Source organism: Neofelis nebulosa, chromosome 9, assembly GCF_028018385.1.
Source record: "Neofelis nebulosa isolate mNeoNeb1 chromosome 9, mNeoNeb1.pri, whole genome shotgun sequence".
NCBI classification, from domain to species: domain Eukaryota; kingdom Metazoa; phylum Chordata; class Mammalia; order Carnivora; family Felidae; genus Neofelis; species Neofelis nebulosa.
In genome coordinates this window covers 113,078,498-113,100,010 of record NC_080790.1, presented here as the reverse complement: position 1 = coordinate 113,100,010, position 21,513 = coordinate 113,078,498, and the positions used below count along the sequence as shown (strand labels likewise).

Here is a 21,513-nt window from a genome sequence, read left to right as displayed (position 1 = left end):
TTTTTCATGCCAGGGCAAATTTTATTTTGGAAATATTAAAAAAATTTTTATTTTTAGGGTTGACATACAGTGCTGTGTTCGTCTTAGGTGCACAACACAGTAATTCGACGACTCTATGCATTATGCAACACTCACCATGGTATGCATAGTCACTATCTGTCATCATGTAACATTATTCCAATACTGTTGACTGTAGTTCCCTGTGCTGTTCACTTATCCCTGGAGTTTATAGGGCAAGGTAGTGTTTTGTTTTTTAAGTTTTATTTAAAGTGTAGTTAGTTAACATACAGTGCAAGATTGGTTTCAGGGGTAGATTTCAGTGATTCATCAATTATATTCAACCCCCAGTGCTCATCATAACAAGTGCCTTCCTTAATACCCCAAAGCCATTTAGCCCACCCCCAACCCACCTTCCTTCATCAACTTTGAGTTTGTTCTTTATCATTAAGACTCTCTCATGTTTTTATTCCCTCTCTTTGTTTTTCCTTCCACTCATGTATGTTCATCGCTATTATTTCTTAAATTCCACCTATGGGTGAAATCATATGGTGTTTGTCTTTCTTTGACTTTCTTTTGCTTAGCATAATACATCTAGCTCCATCCACATCATTGCACATGACAAGATTTCATTTATTTTGATGGCTGAGTAACAATATTCCTGTGTGTGTGTGTGTGTGTGTGTGTGTGTGTGATCTTTTTGGTTTATATTTGCAACTTAATTGTGTCAGGTGTTTAAAAATTGATATTGAAGGATTTAACACAAATACAGGCTCCTTACCAGTTTATTAATCCCAGAAATGATAACGGTTGAAGGAATAGAGGAGAAATTCTTTTCATATATGTGTTTATATTGCATAGTTATTACAATATTGAATAGTTTACTCGAAAACAGTTACTGAAGTCCTTCTATACCTAGACCATATACTAGATTAATAGATACACAGAGAGAAATCGAATAATAGTTCTACTCTCCAAAAGAATCACCACCAGATGACAAACTTCCAAGATATATCACTATATTTCTCTACTGGCTTTTTGACAGTTTGCAAGAAAACACATCACCCCTGGAGAAGTGGCACTTACGCGTCTGACAGAGCGAGACAAATAGATTCAGTCATATGCTTGGTTCAAATGTGGATAGAATCTCTGCACATGGCAGGTATAGCTACCAAGTCCGAGGAGGGTGAAGCTGGAACATTGTCCCTGTAAGGGGAACTGACACAGCCCAGAGAAAGCAGGCAATTACTATAGAAAGTCCACTGTGGGAGCCTGGAAATTCCTGGAGATGGGTCATCTGCCCAGGGTCTGTCCCAGAGGAGGATTCAGGTACTTGTTAACAGATTCCTGCATAGGTAAATGCGTGGCTGAATGAGAGTGTGCTTCGAGTGAATGCATGCTTGATGCATGGTCGGATCAAGGAATGCATGCAGAAAAGAATGAATGGGATTGACGAAAGCCTCAAAATCTTGCTCTCTCTTTTTTTTTCCACTTTGGCCATGTAAGATGCAAAGATGAACATTAAATACCATTTAAAAGCCTACAGGTCAGGTGACTCACTCTACGATTTGGTAATTCTAACATTTTAAGATTCACAGACTCTACATCTCTTTGACTCCAAGAGACTGAGATTTTACATAGGAAGGAACTAGGACTTGGAGAGGTTCAGTAATCTGCCCAAGGTCACAAGTGGCAAAGCTGGGGTCACACCAGACACAGCGTGTTTTACTGTCGTGCTAGTCGGACACCCCAACTTTCAAGCTCTATGCGTTTATGATTCCTGGCTTCTGAAATTATGATCTAACGACTTCTAGAACTCTTTGCAACTGGGTTTTCAGCTGTGCAGTAGAATGAGGAAAAACAATGAGGAAAAACAGCACAATTGTTAAATACTATAAGATGTTATATATTTCAGTAGAATTCATAGGAAGTCACAGTATGACATAGGCTAACACTAAGCCAAAGGCAGGGAGACTGGGTTGTGGTCCCTACACTGACACCACAGCCCAATGCAGGGGAATGGCAGGGAAGCCACATGTTTCAGCTTGAGGGAAAGATGTGAATGTTCCATGGCCAGTGGATGGCATGGAATGTGATTGGACTTGGAGAGAACATTACTGAGGAAAGCTAGTTTTCCCAGAAGAACAGATGGACACCCTAATGACACTGTATTTGACGAAATTAATGCAAATTGAGCAGCAGGAAACACTGGTTGTCCTCAGAGAATCAGAGAACAGCAGAGCTGAGGATAGACCAGGGCAGACCATGGAAAGATCAAGTGCCAGGAGAGAGACTCAACCCCTCCGGGACAACTAATCCAAATGAGACCTGGGAGCGGGTGACACACAAGAACCTTCCTGCTGGTGTCTCGGCTCCCCAGAAGCCATAGGAGTAGACCACAGCCACGCGTGGATTTCCTGTGTGGGGATCGATGTCTTGACTGTGTTGTGGTGACCCTTCAGGGAGCTGTCACCAGGCCCCAGTGACATTCCAGTTAGAAATGAGTGAGTGGAATTGTGCAGGCTTGTAGAGGTTCTGCCTGCCTTTGGATCCCTTTGTTTTGTCTCAGGAGATACTAAGCTTGGGGGCTACCTTTCTCCATGTTGAGATTCCATCCAAATCCAGAGGATTATATGGGGCTACAGTGTCTGTGATTTATGTTTGGAGTCAGGAAGTAGGCCAAAAAAGATACAATGCATATTCTTGAGCTCAGGTTTGTCCCTAAACCTCAGGAAGGCCAGACAGACTTGTAGGCTCAGTTTAACAACTTTTTGGACCATCTGGTGCACACATGTAGTTGTGTTTAACCTGTTGACTATCTTTTGAGTTTGGAGTTTTTCTGGCCCTGTGTTCATGTTTTGGTAGTTGGGTCATCATAAAGGGCATGGTCTGTCACATGGCTTCATTCGAGAGTGGGCACAGGGCCCAGACTGAAAGAAGACCCATGTATAGAATCCCAGCCTACAGGGTTGTTTGTGGGTGAAGGGCCATGGTATCCAGTGCATTGTGATGATTTCGTACATGCTTCAGATTTTGAAAAATTTAGATTTATAAACCTAGGAGATGGAGTTTCTCAGGCTGTACTCACTGTTCACAGACACAAGGGGCTTGAACCAGATATCTACGCCACATCAGGATGCTCTGTTGTTAACTTCACATAGTAATAGGTGCCCCCATCCTTGGGTGACACATCACTGATGTGGATGGAATAGTCTGTTTGGTTGACCTCTGTGTTTTCCACTTGGTTTACTTGGGGGAACGGGCTTCTGGAGGAAGGGAGTGGAGAGATTCTAGAAATGCTCCCAGAAAGTAATGGAACCAGCATGTTGGCTTCTATGTCACACCGGAATGGGCTCTACTCACGCACAATGCTTGTGTCCGGAGACTCTCAGCCCACACAAGACTGATGACCCTTCATGTCCACGAGTCCATTGCCATGCACTTACTGCCAGGGCTATTTTGCAACTGGTTCCTTGTGAGCCCTGTCTCCTCTTAGGGATCTACAGGATGTTAAGTTCAGGGGGGTGGTTGAGCAAGAGGAGCATGCAGAGCAGGCCCAAACTGCCCATAGGAGATGACAAGACTCCCCTCTCCCAGGGATGTCACCATCCTCTCACATTGTCCTGGAATGACGAATTCCATGCTGGGAAGCCATCCATGGCCCCCACTGAGCATCTTTCCTCCAGCCTCCAGCATCTCTCCCTTCCTCCAACCTCCAGGGGACTTCACACCTTCCATCAGACTCTAACCTCTTCAGGGACTGGGATATTTCGTGCCTTGATGGTCAAGGGCAGTGGATTTGTAACCAGATGCAATCAAGGTTCTAATCCTGAATCCACTTCTTGGTGACTGACCTATATATCCTTTGACTTTGAGATCTTCATGTGTATATTCAAATATTCAACCCTGAGCTCATAGTCTGCACTCAGACATTCTCCTACTCTTTCCACCCCGTTCAGTATGTGGCACATCCTCTATCCATTTGGTCAAACCAAGAAGTAACCCATGTTCTGCATCCTGACTTGTCCACTCTCGTCTGCCTGCTAGAGGCCCTGTTAGTTTTACCTCCTAAATATCTATTTTACCTCCTAAATATGTATTTCTCCAACTCCATCATTATCGCTTCCCTCAGTGAAAACTATTACTTCCTAATAGGCTACCCCCGTCTTGTTTTGCCCGGTGTAAGCTCTACCTTCTCCTTTATCCAAGATGGTTTCTACAACACACATCTGGTTATACCCCTTCTTGCATAAACAGTTTTGTGGTTTCTCATTGCTTTTATATACCCAGAGTGTTTGGTATATGATATATGGTATATTTTGTATGGTATATGGAGTATGGGATGTGGTATGTGTTATATGTATATGGGATGTGGCAGTGTAAACAATCCATTCTTCCAGGAGTGGCTTGGCCCCTAGAGACAAAAGATCCCCATCTTTTTCTGGTACTGGTCACAATCTCTTGTTCACCTTGGCTTCCCTGGGCAACAGATGTTGCAATGGATATTAACAAGCAGGTCATTTTCAGGGAGTACTTTTAAGAACAAACCTGTGGAGGGGAGAAGAAGGGAGCAAGAATGTTTAGAAGAAGCTGAGCTGCAGTGAGGTCTCAATGACAACCTAAGCTGATCTCCCATGTGTTCCGGAGTTAGGTTGTTACCAGGGATGACCTTGGGCACGGTAGCTCTCCTCACCTGAGGCCATCGTAAAAAGGGTGACAGGTGATGGCCACCTCCTGAGACCTGGTATATCACAGCATCCACCTTGCTCTGCAGAGCCCCTTCCAACTCTGTTCCTTGGGTTCAGGTTATGGATTAACTGCCCCCCACATCAGGTCTTAAAACTACCCTGGGGACCAGAGTTCTCTGTTCACACCTGGACTAACCTAGGCTTTACTACTCGGAAGCATTTAGAATGAGTATCATGGGGGACTGGGATTCAGCTCCTTCTGAGATCTCGGAGTGCCTGGCTCTCGAGTGAGCTCTGGCAGAGGACAGAGGAAGGAGGAGAAGGAACCTCAAACCCGAAGTGAAATAAAACCTGCATATTAACACGAAATCTCCCCACCATTTGTTTCCTTAAATTTTCCCCCAAGGGAGCTCAAAAGGCAGAGACTCAGCTGAAGACAAGATGTTGCAATTTTTTTTTAAATAGACTTAATTTTGTGAAACGGTTTTACATTTAGAAAAAACTGCCACAGTCATAGGGAGTTGCAATATACAGCTTCACACAGTTTCCCCTCTTATTAATGTCTTACAGTAGTACGGTACATTTGTTATCATTAATGAGTCAATATTGGTACCTGCTCATTAAGCAAAGTTCATAATTTATTAGATTTTGTCTTGGCTTGTGCTGCTGTAAGAAAACACCATAAACTGGATGTCTTGCGCAACAGGAACCAATTCCTTCCATTCTGGATCCTGGAAGTCTAAGATCAGGGTGCCAGGATATTGGGGTTGTGATGTTTGTTTACCACAATTGCAAAGCAGATGGTTATGTTGTCTCCTGGTCCCCCTGCCCTGAGATGAACCCGGGTGACATTGTATGAAAGTAAAAAATGAAAAAAGGGGATGGGGACCAAACTGAATGTGTGTAGGAGAAATGAGAAGAGCTGAGGCTGCAGCTGAAGTTCAAACTCAATGTGAGTGGGGTTCATCAAGATACCGAGACCTTCATGGGAATGCTGCCAGGGATACCGTTTCCAGAGTCTAGATATGCAGCCAGAGGAGGAGAGTGAATGCAAACTTACCACATCACTGAGGAAAGGGGGAGGGGTGGGGAGACGATGTCCCAGAAGACGTGACACCAGAAAATGTTCACGAATATGTTGTCAGGCGTTCACAGCATTGGAAGTGCAGCAACGTTGCAATCTAATCCCAATTGAGAAGCAGGTAAGATCATTGAGATGCTTGTTTTCTTGTAAACTGTGCACTTAGTTACAAGAAGGCAAGCACTCTCCACAAACTACTCTAGGTAAGTCTTTAAAAAAAATAAACCACTTCCCTTTTCAAGGTTTCTTTTTTTTTAATTAAAAAAATTTTTAATGTTTTTTGTTTTATTTTTTTAAGACACAGAGAGCAAGTCAGGAGAGGCAGAGGGAGGGGGAGAGAGAAATCCCAAGCAGCCTCTCTGCTCTCCAGCCAGAGCCCAATGAAGGGCTCGAAACCATGAACTGTGAGATCATGACCTGAGCCAAAATCAAAGAGGTGGACGCCTAACTGACTGAGTCACCCAGGCGCCCCACCTTTCAACGTTTCTAATGTTTCAAATGAGTGTTTACCAAATGGATAATAGTTTTACTGTCTTTTCATGTCTCTGTACATTCATAAGTGGCAGTTGGGGGGTTCCCAATGTGTTGAAAAAAGTTTCTAAAGTTCACAGAAAAATTGTTGCTTTTCCCTCTGATTATTGAGATCATGTCGCCTGGTGTCAGCTGCACCCGTCATTGTTTTGGTCCTGCATCACTGTGCAAGTGAGCACTGTCTCCATTTATCATGTTGGCTGGTCTTAAGTTCTAGGAAAAGAATTCAGTTCGGGTATGAGCTGTGGGAACAAAGAGTGAGAGACAGGAATTGATATTTTATGTGGGTGGTTTAAGGAAGGTGTTTTTAATAAGTGACGTGACTGGAGAGCTTGAAAGAGGGAGAAACGGAGCCATGCTTATCTGTAGGGGGAAGAAACAGAGGAAGGATACAATCGGACTTCCGTTTCTGTAGGATCACTGTGGCTGAACCCGGAGAGTCTGTTAGGGACGTGGCAATGGTCCAGGAAGGGATGCTGGTGGCCGGGACCAGGGGGCAGCCCGGGAGCGAGCAGTGTGCAGGTGCTGGGTGGAGCTCCCTGGTGGGCGGGAGGAGAGCTCGCTCCTGAGAGCTTTCCAAGAATTTCGCAAGCTAGTTGTTCCACTGTTGGCAGCTTGAAATTGGCCACGTTGGGAGTGTAGACGCCACAGAAGTGGACAAGCACTACAAATCGGGCTTCTTTTTCTGTCCAGATGTAGATGGTTTAACACCGTCTGGTCGCTGGACATACATTAGGAAGGCAGATTTGAAATGGGATATAAAGAAGGAAATCAAGGAAGGCTCCTGTCTTCTGTACTGCCAGCGTGTGTACATGAGCAGGGGGGTTGGGAAGGATGAAGGTGACAGAAGAGCTAGTGTTCCCATCACAGGGAGAGGAGGGAATCTTCTCTCTGGGATTGAGGAATAGGGCAGGTAGGCAAAGAGGAAGGAGGATCCTTTTTTCCCCTTCAAACCAAGATGGGATTCGTTTCTATTTAAGAGGGATTGAAGAACCTTACCAAGGCTGGGGAGACGGGCGGTTGGCAGGAATAACCTGTTGGAGCATGGACTTGAATGTGTAGTTCATGACCACCGTCCCCAGAAGATGGATGAGAGATAGACTGGTGTGTGTACCAGGACTTGCTTGTCTCATTCTAGTAAGATATCCATGTGTCAGTCTCCACAGACGTTCCCATGGCCCCTGCTCGGGAATAGGTGTGAAGACCCAGCTCTGGGGGCACCGAGGTCTTTGAGGAGGAACAGCAGGAACTGTGGGCAGCTGGGTCTCTGGGGAAGCAGGCATGTGGGGCAGGGTTGTGGAAGCTTCTAGTTGTTCCTTGTCTTAGGCTGGGCCCCTCAGGGAAGGAAGGAGGCAGCAGAGACCGAGGATGGCATGTAGCAGGGGAGGAAGGAAGGAGCCGTGGACCCATGTTCACATTTCATTATCTGCTCATCATTCCAGAAATGTTCTCCACGTGTCTCCTATGTCCTCGGTGCTGTTTTCCTCCCGGGACACCTGTAGTGAGAGGGCAGAAAGTCCCTGACGTGGACTGTGCCTCCTCAGCCTTCCTCCCTAGGTCCTGATCCCCCTTCCCCATCCTTTCCAGTCTGCCCCACGGAGGGTCAGAGCGGGAGCCGTCCTCAGAGCAGCCAGCGGGCACCGGTCAGCATTCCTCTAAATGTGGACACCTTGTGCCCAAATAATCTAGAGATGGTTTCTGTGGGGTTTCCCACCCAGGTGTTGCTCACTTAGCCCACTCCCTTCCCAGAAGCGGTAGGTCTCTCTGTACATCCTTTCATAGCCCTTGACCCCATCCACCTCTTACAGGACCCAATAGTCATCCTGGGAGTTGGGAACCTCCCAGAGGGATCCCTGAGGCTCCAGAGGGTATGAAGGGAGGTGCATCACCTGCTCTTTATTCCAGGTGGGCGCTGACCCTGTGTGACCTGCGGGCTGCCCCTTCCACTGACCTGGCTCCTTCTGGGACTGACCTGGCCCTGCCTTCCTTGTCCATATCTCACCAGTGAATCCATTGCTTCCTGTGGCCATAGATGGCAGAGACAGAGACGAGTAGCAGCAGCTTGGGGCCCAGGAAGAGAGCCACCAGGAGTGGAGTGGACAGTTCTCGATCTGGAAATGAAGGGACAGGAGGCAGCATCAGAGAGGGATCCAAGAGTCCACTCCCAGGGGCCTCAACTTACTCCATCTGAGGGAACCTGCATCCATCTATGCTCTGAAGCTCATGAATTTCCCCTGTGAGAGCCCCGAGGCAGAATTCAGGATAAGAAGTACCTCATCTTGCTCACCTCTGCTCAGGCTACTGGGTGTCCTTCCTGAGGGAAGGGCTGGAGACATGAGCACTCAGTAACATGTAAGTGAGGTTTGCTGACTTGTTCCCCACACCCAATGGGGCAGGTCTGACACTCTCTTCTGAGGAGGGAACAGGCTCATAATTTACTGAGGGTCACAAGATGAGTGGGACTCTGCTGTCCTTAGGATGAATCTGAGACCTTGTGTTTGGACTAGGACAGTCCAACCTCTCAGGGTCATAGGAACGAATGTCAGCCTGGCCTCAAGTAGAGGAAGGACAGTGTCAAGGTGAGCAAGGTGCAAGTCTGCCCTTCTTTGTTCCACACGCGAGCCTCGACGACCCCATGTTCTTGTGCTGAGGGAGCCCTCGAGGTGGCCTGACCTCACAAGACCTGCTGGCTGGAGAACACCCTGGTTAGGAAAGGAAATGGGGTCTAAACCTGGGAGGGGCTTCAAACACCATCCCGCGCCCCTGGACCCCAGTACCAACATCAGGTAATGACATTGTTCTTTTGCACGTAGATCATTGGGTCTGCATGCATAACTTCAGATTCTTTGCCTTTTTACAGTGACTGGATTTTGCTCTTAGATTTACATCAAGAAATTCAAATACGTTTTTGAAATATATGGAATAATCTTAGAGGAAGGGGCAAAGACCCACCATTTTTACCCCTGGTGTGTTGGGGGACGGCAGGTCTCAGCTGGGTGGCCCTCTGGAATTTTTTCTCAGTTGAAAAAGCTGCATTGCCCATGTCTGCACCTGCTCTAGAGGGCAGCGTGCAGCAGAGGACTGGAGGAAGTTCAGGTACAGAGGTTTTGCCCCTCTGCACCATTTAAAATAAGGCAAAAATAGCATCCAGTTCGTCTGTTCTCTGTGCAAGTATGACTTTTCTGTGCTGCATTGTGTTCAATATCTCCTTTTGCCAGTCTTTCCTCCTTCTCTAACTCATACCTGTGAATGGGCACCACACCACAGTGAGGTTTCTCCCTTCTCATATGATGTTAGAGTTTGCTTCGCAATACAGTTGACCTGTGGAGTTTGTCTGGGAGGGGTCTGGAAACCCAGCTCTAATGTGCAGATACCGACCTGGGTCTCAATCAGCTGGCTGGCCAAGAGGTCCCCTGTCTTGTGGGCAGAAGAACAGGGGAAGGTCCCAGCTTTCCCTGCTATTGTCACTGCTAAAAGCTCACAGTGGTGACCTGGGATGGAGTAAGTAGAGGTCGGGGATAACCTGGTAATCTGGAAATCGGTTGGGAATTATAAGAACTATTGGGTGGATGAGTGTTGCTGAGCATCAACCCTTCAGGGAAAGACAATGCAGAACTCAGACTGGTTGATCTCTCATGATAGGTCATATGTGAAAGAGGACTTTTGGGCAACATTGTAGACTCCCACCTATTAGATCCCGAGGGCAGAAAAAGCTGAGGACATAATTGGGTCCAACATAATTATAAGAATATTGGTGCTACAAAGAGGATTGAATTCTCAGCTTCAGTATACTGCTCTGCTAGAACAGGGCCGTGATGGGGAAATACGGGAGACAAGTACTGATGTGGGATAGGGACTTTGGGGCCAAGGCATTCAAAGCCCTCAGGGCACTTGTGTCTGCTGAGGACAAGGCAGCAGCTTAGCTACTCATCTCTGAATACAGCTTCTGAACCCAAAGAAAAAACAATAAAAGGACAGAAAATTCTATGGAAACCTGGCTTTCAGAAGTCCTTGAAGAGCAATGGCCAAACTCCAAAATGTCTGGGAGACAAAAGGGAAATATCACACAATCTGAAGGCACAATATCTTACACTGCTGCCCTCCCACCCTCACCAGCCATAGGAAAGGGCAGGTGAAGAAGACAAGGGCAGTTATACAAGATGCCTGATAGTTTTTTAGAAATCCTGCTGCCAATATTAAATCCAACTTCAATGAGAAAATATTGGAAATGTGTCCTGCACCTCAGGACACAGATCACAGAAAATAGTTTCAAAGTATGCCTGACTTAAGATGGTTGGCCCCGATTCCCCAGAGTCTGTGGTCCCTGACATGGCAAGGTAGACTGTGTGGTAACCAGCTATGGTCTTGAGTGGGTCATTATCTTGGACTATCGGAGTGAGCCAACGGAATCACAGAGACCTTTACAAGTGAAGGAGGGAGGCAGGAGAGTGGGAGCAGGAGGCATATTGACCGCAGCAGAGGGTAGTCCGGAACGGGACCCTAGGAGCTGGAACAGCAAGGACACAGACTCTCCCCCTTCTCCCCCAGATGGAATGCAGCCCTGCCAACTCATTGTAGACTTTCTGCCTCTAGAAGTGGAAGAAAAAAATTGTGTTGTTTGAAGCCACTAAGCGTGTGCTAATGATTACAGCAGCAATAGGAACCTGATGCAGGGAGTCAGGGAAATTTAAAAAGATAGATGTGCATAAAGGGGGCAGGCATGATTTAAAATGCATAACTTCGGGGGAAAGACAAACGAGATTCAAGAGGTGCTGTTTCAAAGTTGAGTGGTGAAGGGAAGAAGGAAAAATGGGACAGGCACACGTGGCATCCTGAAAGAAGAACAGAAAGATCAGAGGACTCAGAACCTCTCTCCTCCAAATGCCCAAACCGGCCAACCAACCCCTTTAACATACCCGGTGATGCTATACTGAGAGAACAGAGGTTTCTTAAACTAGAAGTGTTATAAAACACCTCAATACCATAAACGTGAACCGAAAGATGTGCATTCTTATTCCAACCCGTTGGGCCAATTATCGCAGTGACTGGAGCCCTGGGATGCCCAGGGGAGGCTGTGGCATCCTGGTGCAGCAGGGTCACATAGGCATCCAGCTCTCCAGCCCAGACAACCCTAATGTCCATTTCCGGTCTTAGCACACAAGTAAGTTTGCTAGTTCAGGCACACTGGAAGCACCAGAAGTTAACAGCCCTAGTATGAGTTCTAGTGCAAGGCCAAAGACTGAAAACCTAACCCAGGCCAGTCCAGAAGAGGTGGTGTTGATTTGCCTCTTCCTGCCTTCCTGGTTCCGTATAAGACTGACCCCTGGAAATCATATGAGGTCCAAGAATAGGAGGACTCTGAAAGGTGGAAGAGGAAGTCAGGCAGTCTAGATGCCTGCAGTCTGGAAGAACACAGCCCCAGGTATCCTGGCTCCACACTCCTGACTCCCCAAGTGCAGAAGGAAGTCCAGGTGTGGCATTCAAACAAAGACAGACTAGTATCAATCATCCTAGCTCCCATTTCAAAAAATGAGGAGGAGCAAAATAAACCCCAGTCAAGCAGAATGGGGGAAAAAAAGAGGAGAAAAAACAATGAAATTGAAAATACACCATAGAGGAAATCACCAAAACAAAAGAGTTTGTGGAAAAGATCAATAAAATGGAAAAAGTTCTAGTAATTCTGACAATGAAATAAAAGGGAAATAGTTCCAATATCAGGAAAGAAATATGATATCACTACAGACCCTACAGACATCAAAAGGATACAAAGGTAATATGATGAGAACTCTGTGGGTAGAAATTGGACAACTCAAGAAAATGGACCAGCTTCCTCAAGCATCCATAAGCATCCAATATAAAGTGAAGAATTTGAGTAGCTCTAGCTATTCATACTCTCTCTCTGTATATATATATCCATATATCCATATATCCATATATCCATATATATATATATATATATATATATATATATATATGTAAAAAGAAATTGTGGAGTCCCATGTGGTTTCACAGGAAAGTTTTTGCAAACATTTCGAGATGAAATAAAACCAAATTTGGTACACAGAATAAAGTCTTAGAAGAAATTTTGGAAAATCCGAATATAGGTTCCATTTTAGCTGATAGTGGGAAATTACTGTGAATTTTACAAAGTATGTAATGGTACTGGCTTTGTTGAAAAACAAAAGTCATTAATCACATGACCACACAATTATGGACTCCATTTGCAACTGGATGTGCATCCATGACTGAGTCATTAGTGGACGCAGTTAGGCAGTACCTCTAGTGTTAAGAGAAGTTGTTCTCCCCTTCCTATCTCTCCTCTCCTAGTTGGCAGGCAGGGTCATGGACACTCGGTGACCCAGTGTTGACCCAGCAATGAGGACAGTGTCATGGGGTATGTTATAAGGAAATGGGCCTTTGAAAGGTCTTCTGGAACAAAGACTCCTGGAAACATGGCTGAAACTCCTCCATATATTATAAGAGCGAGATAAGATATAATTTGGTCATAGAAAGGGGACCTGTAGGTCTTTGGGACAATGCCCAGCTGTTATCTCTAACACGCTTGTCGTATAGGCTGGTGGTCCCTGTCCTCGGGGACTCAGGTTTCTCTTGATTGGTTTAGCCCATCACCTGGACTAAGGGCAGGACATCTTCTCCATCTGTCCCCCATTGCTCACTGAGTTGGTCCCGTAAACTTCCACGCTCCCAGGGTGGTTGTAGCAGATCAGAAATGAACTGGAATTGGCATCAAGTAAATGTGCAGTGAGTAATCATGATTATTGCTGGCCTGTTGTCCCAAAGCAGGGGACAAAGGTGGTTTGTGCTGTGAGCACCCATGGTCACCCGGGAGTCTGGTTCAGACTCAACACTCTGTCCTCAGGGTTCCCGTCCAGAATTTCAGAGTGGCAAGTGCAGACCTTTGCTGAGAAGGGGATAGAAGGGTGTAAGAAGGATCGATATGAAGCCCAGGTGAGAACGAACAGAAGGAGGAGGTGGCTGGCCTGGCGTGGTGACATAATTACTGTCAGGTTAAGGTGCAGGAGGCAAGATGCTAGCGACAAGATCATCTCCCTCCCTCTGTTGTTTCCTTCTCTAATGCATGTTTATGTCAAAAGATCTAAAAAGCTATGTACCAAAATCTTAACAGTGGTCACTCTTGGAGCACGAGCTTTGGGGAGGGAAGCTCATATCAAAATTCTACTTTATGTCTGTAGACCTCTAGATTATTCTATAATAGGCATGAATGACTGCTTTTCACATAAAAAAAGAAAAGATAGAATTTAAAGTGCCAGGTCAGTTGGCATCTCGGACTCACCGTGGGTCGTATGGGCTTCCTGGTCCTTCTGGTGGGCAGAGACCACAAGGGTATGGGTTTTGGTGACCGCGGGCTGCCCGTCATGCTGCACCTGGCAGGTGAAAACCACATCTTCCCTGTGGGCGGATAAATTCACCAGGAGCCAGCTTGTCCAGTTAAAGGTCCCATCCTTGTTCTCTATGAGGTTCAAGGCCGTCGAGGCCGTTTCTGTTCGGGACACGTGTCCGTTCTCCAACCAGGTCAGCTGGAGGCGCTGGGGGTAGAACTTCTTCACTTGGCAAATGACCTTTACCTGGTCCCCTGTCATGGGTTGCTGGGCAACCTCCAAGGTGGGTGGAACTGAAACAGCACAGAGCAGAAGCTCTGACCTCATGGAACAGACACGTCACCGGGGAGGGGGTCGAGAACTTAGCTCCCCCCACGCAGCAAGGGAATCACCCAGATCAGTGCTAGGCATACAGCTGGTGCTCAAACACTGAGGGTAGTCTTTGCATGTGAGTGAAATCCCTAAGCACAGTGCCCAGTACACAGTAGGTGCTCAAGGTGCTCCTATTAGGGTAATGATGAGTGAAATCGAGCCCCCAGCATGCATTTGGAATCGAATAACTAGCAAAATCCAGGAAGTCACCAAGCACACAGTGGCTGGATTACAGTAGGTGCTCAATAATTAGAGTGGGAAAGTAAATCGAACTACCTAGCACGGTAGGTGTTCACCCGAACTGCCGTTAAAACAGGAGGAGGTGACGGTACCCCTGGGTGCCCGGTGGTTGGGAGGGTCTGTCAGGAGGCAGGTTCCAGGGGATGGAAGGCTGGGAGCACGGAGTGGGGGAGGGGCAGGCTGGGAGGCTTGGGGGCCGGAGCTGGGCTTGGGCCGGGGGTGACGGGCATCTACCTCGGAGGGTCTCGGACAAGTTGGCAGCCCCACGAAGAGGAGGGCCCCCCTGCAGGGTCATGTGGGCCACCTCGCAGATGACCTGGGAGCGAACGTCCCCCGGGGCCAGCGGCAGCCTGGCTGTGCTGAAGATGCTGTAGGAAGCGCTGTCTCCTTCTGGGTCCACGGTGGTCTGGGAGGCTGCCAGCTCATTCCCGTTTTTGAACCATTTCAGGGTGATGTTTCTGGGGGAGAAGCCGTGGGACTCGCAGGTGAAGCTCACAGTCTGCTCAGGTGTGGCCCTGGCCGTGGGGCCCGACACCACGGGGGGAGAGGGTTTGGCTGCAAGAGGAGCATTTACGAGCAGTAAGCATGACTCTGGTCATCCTCAGCAACGACAGGTATGTGACACTGTGCAGAACCTTCACATGGATTATGTTTTAGCCCTGCCGATAGTGTTGGGAGGGCGGTGTCTGAGACTGAGTCAGGGGCAGGGCCCGTGTGCAATTCCAGCCTCAGTTCAAAGTCCCCCTTGTCTTCTCTGCCAGGGGACTTCCCACCAATCTGGGCACAGGAAGGACATTTCTGGTGGGTGTCACTCTCGGTCTCCACCTCCTCCTCCTACAGTACCCAGAACAGAGCTTGCACATAGCAGGTGCTTAGTAAATGCCAAGTGTGGAGGATTCTGGACACATCGACATGAGTGCTATTTGGAGGCAGATGTGAGGATGGGCCTTGTGACTAGCATGTCTCCCAGACTTTCAGTCTCTCATCCTGGGAACCAGAGGGCTGGTCAGGATTGAAAAAAGGAAGAGCTGGGAACCTGCAGACCGCGGTTCCAGATTTTCCCACCGTTTATCAGCCGTGGTGTCTTCAGCAAATAGCAAGGCCTCTCCAGGCCTCAACTTTTGTGATCTGTGGAAGGGGCTGATTCAGGGGCACCCATAACAGCACCTGATCCTTATCTGCTGCTCAGACAGTGGAGGGCATTCTTATTGACTTGTCACAACCAGGGGAAGGAGCGATACTCACCGCTCACGGTGACCTGGGTGCCTGGTCCAGATTTAAACTCCACATCGGGGTTCCCTTTCTGGAACTTCACACAGTAGTAGGTTCCCGTGTCTTCCGGGGTGATGTTACTGATGCGGATGGAAAAGTCCATGTTGTTTCTCCTTGTGGCGTCTGAAACATTTGTTACTCGAGGGGAGTGAGGGTCTCCTCTGAAACTGAAGATTAACTCCCGGCCTGGCCCTGTGCCCCTGAACCACTCGACCTTCCCAGCAGGGAGCAGGTAGGTCACGATGCAGTGAAGAGTGGCCGTCTGTCCGGCCGCCACAGACACTGACTTCTCGGGCTGGATCACCTGCAGTTCCGCCTCACCTGCCACACCTGGGGGGAGAACAAAACAGCTATTTAGCATCCTTGTGCGATCCTGTCCGTCCGCACAAGTGTTTATCCACAACAGCTTTCACCGACCGAGTGCACACCGTGAGCGCAGCACTCTGCGTGTACACGGCATGTAGCCCTGGCGACGAGCCTGTGACACGGGACCCTGTTGCAGACGAGGAAAGCAAAACAGAGAGAGATCCAGTGATGTGGCACACGCAGGCGGACGGCCCGAGCCCTCTCTGAAAGCGTTGTGCTTTGCCAAATGATCCTGCTTGTCTGTGTTCTGGCCCCTTGGGGTGTTACACTCTCTGGTGTCTTGCATTCAGTGGGGCCGTGAGACTTCTTTAGACCATTGTGTGTGAGCGGAAGTGATGGATGTAGTTTCTGGGCTGTGGGTTTAGCTTCTGGAACCTCTCTGGATCAACTTCTCTCTTCCACAAGCACATGTACAGGTGGGGGTCTTATCCATCAATCTGGATACGTGAGAGCCAGTGATGGGAAGAGCTGCCAACACATAATAAACATGTAGCTAGCTAAATGAAAGGTAAAGGAGTGTTTAAAATACCTAGGTTTTTTTTACTAGAAAGCAATCATATTATATTAAAATATTTCCTAACGCAGTGAAACAAATGATTAAAAATGTAGTGCCTGAAAACTGCATAAAGGTACGATTTTGTTATTCTGGAGATTAAGAGTCCAAAATTGGTGTTGCTGGGCTCAACACAAAGGGCAGCTGAGCTGTATTTCTTCTGGATGTTGTTCCTTGCCATCCAAATTCTAGAAGCTGCCCACAATTCTTTTCATCTTCCCAATTTTCTATCATTCCAAATTTTTGCTTGTATTGTTACTTGTCATTCTCTAACTTTGACTTTCCTGCCCCCTTCTTATAAGGACTCTTGTGAATAAAATGGAGCCACGGTGATAATCTGGGATAATCTCCTCATGTCAAGAGTCTAACCTAATCATTTTGGCAAAATATCTTTGGCTGAATAAAGAAAAATATTCACATTTTATGTATATTAAGATGTGGTCATCTTGGAGAAGCCATTGTCCTGTCTCCCACACATGTCTCCCCAGATTGTTACAGAAACCAGTTACCATAAAAAATGAAATGAAACAAAACAAACAAACAAACAAACAAACAAACAAACAAACAAACCCTTTGTATGAGTTCAAATTATACAGGCTGAGAAGGCACCATACTGCAATCTGGAAGAAGGGCTTTTCAAGCAGTGAACTGGTGAGAGTTGTGAAATAAAACTAGAAATCAACAACAGAAGTGAAATTGAATCTTCTCCAATGTATTGAAATACAAGAACACACTCTTAGGGAAATTAGAGAACACCTTGAGATGAATGGAAATGGAAATACAACATGCCAAAACCTACACTCTGCACTGAAAGCAACCATGGAGGGAAATTTATATTTGTAATGCCGACAGTTAAAGAGAGGAAAGATCACAAGTCATTAACAAGTATACAGCTTAATAAATCAGAAAAAGAAGAAGAATTAACACAAAGCAAGCAGAATGAAGGAAATAAAAAGGACTAATGTAGAGATAAGTAAATTGTGAATACATGAACAACAGAGAAAATCAGTAAACCCAAGAGTAGCTCTTCAGAAACCAACATAGTTGACAAAACTTTAGCTAGATTGAGTAACAGAGAGAGATTGAGAAGATTTCATTAACTGAAATCAGATATAAGAGAAAGACATTGTTGAGTATTTTTCTATAAATGCACAGGATTCTAAAAGAGTACATCGAACAATTGTACACCGATAAATTGGAAAACCTAGAGTAAATGGACAAATTTCTAGACACATACCATTTACCAAGACTGAATAATGAAGACTAGAAAAATGAATAGAATATCGCTAGTAAGGAGTTTGAATCAATCAACAATTTCCCAACAAAGAAAAGCCCATGATCATGAAGATTCACTGGCGAATTCTTCCAAACACTGAAAGATAAACTGAACACTAATCCTTTTCAAAGTATTCCCAAAAATAAAAGCGGTAGGAAGACTCCTAAGTTATTTCAGGTCATCCTGAGACTCATTATCAGGGCAGCGTTATCCTGAGACCAAAGCCAACAAAGGCACTACAACAAAACTACAGACCAGTATCTTGTCTGGATATTGATGTGACAATGCTCGACAAAACATTAGCAATTACAACTCAACAGCATATTAAAAGAATTATACACAATGACCAAGTGGGATTTCTTTCTGGAATGTAAGAAGGATTCAACATATGAAAATTATACAGTGTGATAGGCCACATTGATAGAATGAAAAAAATAACATAGTCCTCATTTGATGCAGAAAATTATTTGGCAAAAGTCAACCTTTTTATGATAAAAACAATAAAAAAAAACTCGGAGTAGATGGAAGCTTACACAAAATATAAAGTCATATATGAAGAACCTATAGCTGACATCACCCTTGATGGTGGAAATCTGAACAAGGCAAGGATGCCTGCTTTCAGCACTTCCATTGAACACAATACTAAAAATCCTAGAGAATGCAATTAGGCAAGAAAAAGAAATAACATTCAAATTGCAAAGGAATAAGTGAAAGTATCTCTTTGCACATGACATGATTTCATGCGTTGCAACCCTAAAGTTTCCACATGTAAAAACAAACTGTTAGAGATAATAATGAAATCAGCTAATGTGTGCTATACAAAACCAACAGTCCAAAATCAGGTGCATTTGTATATGCTATTGATGAACAATCGTAAAGAATTTTGCAAACCATTCCACTACGCAAACATCAAAAAGTATAAAATATATAGGAATAGTTTGTGCTCGGAGATCAAAGTCCTGTATGCCAAAAAGTACAAAACATTGTGGAAAGAAATGAAATGTGATATAAATAAATGGAAAAACAAATACCGTTTGTGGATTGGAAGAGTTCATCGATACTACCCAAAACGCTCTCCAGATTCAATACAGTCACCTTTTTTTTTTTTTGCAAAATTTCAGAAGCCCTTAAAAATTCATATACGATCTCAAGGGAGCGCAAGCATCAAGCAATCCTTAAACAGAACATAGTTGGAGAACTCACATCCTTTTTTAAAAAATTTATTTATTCAAATTCAAGTTAGTTAATATACAGTGTAGTGTTGTTTTCAGGAGTAGAACCCAGGGATTCATCACTTACATATAACATTCAGTGCTCATCCCAACAAGTGCCCTCCTTGTTGGCCCTCACCCATTTAGCCCATCTCCCCACCCACCACCCCTCCAGCAATCATCAGTTTGTTCTCGGCATTTAAGAGTCTCTTGAGTGTTGCCTCCCTTTCTGTTTTTATCTTAATTTTCCTTCCCTTCCCTATGTTCAATAAATGTGGGATTTATTTCTTAATTTCCACATATGAGTAAATCATATGATATTTGTCTTTCACTGCCCGACTTATTTTACTTAGCATAATACACCTAGTTCCATCCACGCTGTTGCAAATGGCAAGATGTCATTCTATTTGATCACCCAGTAATATTCTATTGTACATATATACCACATCTTTATCCATTCATCAGTTGATGGACATTTTGTCTCTTTCCATAATTTGGCTATCGTTGATAGCGCTGCTATAAGCATTGGGGTGCATGTGTCCCTTTGAATCAGCATTTTTGTATCCTTTGTATCAATACCTAGTAGTGCAATTGCTGGGTCACAGGGCAGTTCTATTTTTAATTTCTTGAGGAACCTACATACTGTTTTCTATAATGGCTGCACCAGTTTGCGTTCCTACAAACGCTGCAAAAATGGTCCCCTTTCTCCACATCCATCCAACATCTGTTGTTTCCTGTGTTGTGCATTTGAGCCATTTTCCCAGGTGTGAGTTGGTACCTCGTTGTGGTTTTTGATTTGTATTTCTCTGATGATGAGTGATTGTTAGCATCTTTTCATGTGTTTGTTAGCTATCTGGATTTTTTTTTTTTTTTTGAAAAGTATCTATTCATGTCTTTTGCCCGTTTCTTCACTGGGCTATTTGTTTTTCCGGTGTTGAGTTTGATAAATTCTTTATAGATTATCTGATATGTCACTTGGAAATATCTTCTCACATTCTGTCCGTTGCCCTCTAGTTTTGTTGATTATTTCCTTCACCGTGCAGAAGATTTTTATCTTGATGACGTCCCAGTAGTTCATTTTTGCTTTTATTTCCCTTGCGTCTGGAGACATGTGTAGTAAGAAGTTGCTGTGACTGAAATCAAAGTGGTTGCTGCCTGTTTTCTCCTCTAAGATTTTGATGGTTTTCTGTCTCGCACTTAGGTTATTCATTTATTTTGAATTTATTTTTGTGAATGGTCTAAAAGTGGTCCAGGTTCATTTTTTTGCACATCGCTTTCCAGTTTTCCTAGGAACATTTGCTGAAGAGACTGCCTTTTTTCCATTGGATATTCTATCCTGCTTTGTCGAAGATTATTTAGCTATATATTTGTGGGTCCATTTCTGTGTTCTCTATTCTGTTCCATTGATCCATGTGTTGGTTTAATGGGAGTACCATAGTGTCTTGATGATTCCAGGTTTGTAATAGAGCTGGAAGTCTGGACTTGTGATGCCTCCAGCTTTGGTTTTCTTTTTCAACATTACTTTGTCTATTCAGGGTCTTTTCTGGTATCATACAAATTTTAGAATTGTTTGGTCTAGCTCTAAGAAGGATGCTAGTGTTATGTTGATAGGAATTGCATTAAATGTGTAGATTGCTTTGGGCGATATAGACATTTTGATAGTATTTGTTCTTCCAGTCCATGAAGATGGAATGTTTTTTCATTTCTTTGTGTCTTCTTCAATTTCTTTCATAAGCTTTCTATAGTTTTCAGCAAATAGATATTTTATCTCTTTGGTTAGCTTCAGTCCTAGGCACCTTATGGTTTTTTTTTTTTTAAATACAATTGTAAATGGGATTTATTCTTTGATTTCTCTTCTGCCGCTTCGTTATTGGTGTATAGAAATGCAACCGATTTCTGTACATTGATTTTATATTCTGTGGCTTTGCTGAATTCATGATCAGTTCTAGCAAATTTTTGGTGGTATATTTCAGATTTTCCACCTAGAGTATCATGTTGCTCTGAGAAGAGTGAAAGTGTGACTCCTTCCTTGCCAATTTGTACGTCTTTTGTTTCTTTTTGTTGTCTTATTGATGAGGCTCGAAGTTGAATATTATGTACTATGTTGAATAACAGTGGTGAGGGTGGACACCCCTGTCGAATTCCTGACTTTAGGGGAAAGCTCTCAGTTTATCCCTACTGACAATAATACTAGCTGTGGGTCCTTGTATATGGCCATTATGATGTTGAAGTATGTTTCTTTCTCTACTTTCTTCAGGGTTTTTATCAAGAAAGGATGTGTGTTTTGTCAAATGCTTTTTCTGCATCCATTGAGAGGATCATATATTTTTCATCTTTTCTTTTATTAACGTGGCATATTATGGTGAATGATTTGTGAGTATTGAACCAGCCATGCAGCCCAAAAATAATTCCCACTTGAGCAGGGTGAATAATTCTTTTAATATACTTTTGAATTCAGTTTCCTTGTACCTTGTTGAGACATTTTGCATCCAGGTTCATCAGGGCTATTTGGCCTGTCATTGTCCTTTTTAGTGGGGTCTTGCCTGTTTCTGGAATAAGAGCTAT

The 21,513-nt window shown here is 44.7% G+C and overlaps 1 protein-coding gene and 1 long non-coding RNA gene across 5 annotated transcripts in view; one reads left to right on the top strand and one right to left on the bottom strand.

The window, feature by feature from the left end:
• Positions 1–2,730, top strand: part of LOC131485540 (uncharacterized) — a 28,534-nt gene extending 25,804 nt beyond the window's left edge. The window contains exon 4 of the long non-coding RNA XR_009248899.1: positions 1,043–2,730. This is a non-coding gene — a long non-coding RNA (uncharacterized LOC131485540). The remainder of the gene's footprint in view (positions 1–1,042) is intronic.
• LOC131485535 (signal-regulatory protein beta-1-like) overlaps positions 1–21,513 on the bottom strand; it is an 87,071-nt gene that overhangs the window by 20,954 nt on the left and 44,604 nt on the right. For 2 of the 4 annotated variants that reach the window (XM_058685116.1, XM_058685115.1), the window contains exons 2-5: positions 15,516–15,872; positions 14,505–14,825; positions 13,613–13,951; positions 8,422–9,788 (exon numbers count right to left, since the gene is read on the bottom strand). In XM_058685116.1, coding sequence (XP_058541099.1) covers positions 9,535–9,788; positions 13,613–13,951; positions 14,505–14,825; positions 15,516–15,872 — 1,271 coding nt within the window. In that variant the 3' untranslated portion in view covers positions 8,422–9,534. The other 2 variants (XM_058685117.1, XM_058685120.1) reach the window with 2 other exon arrangements.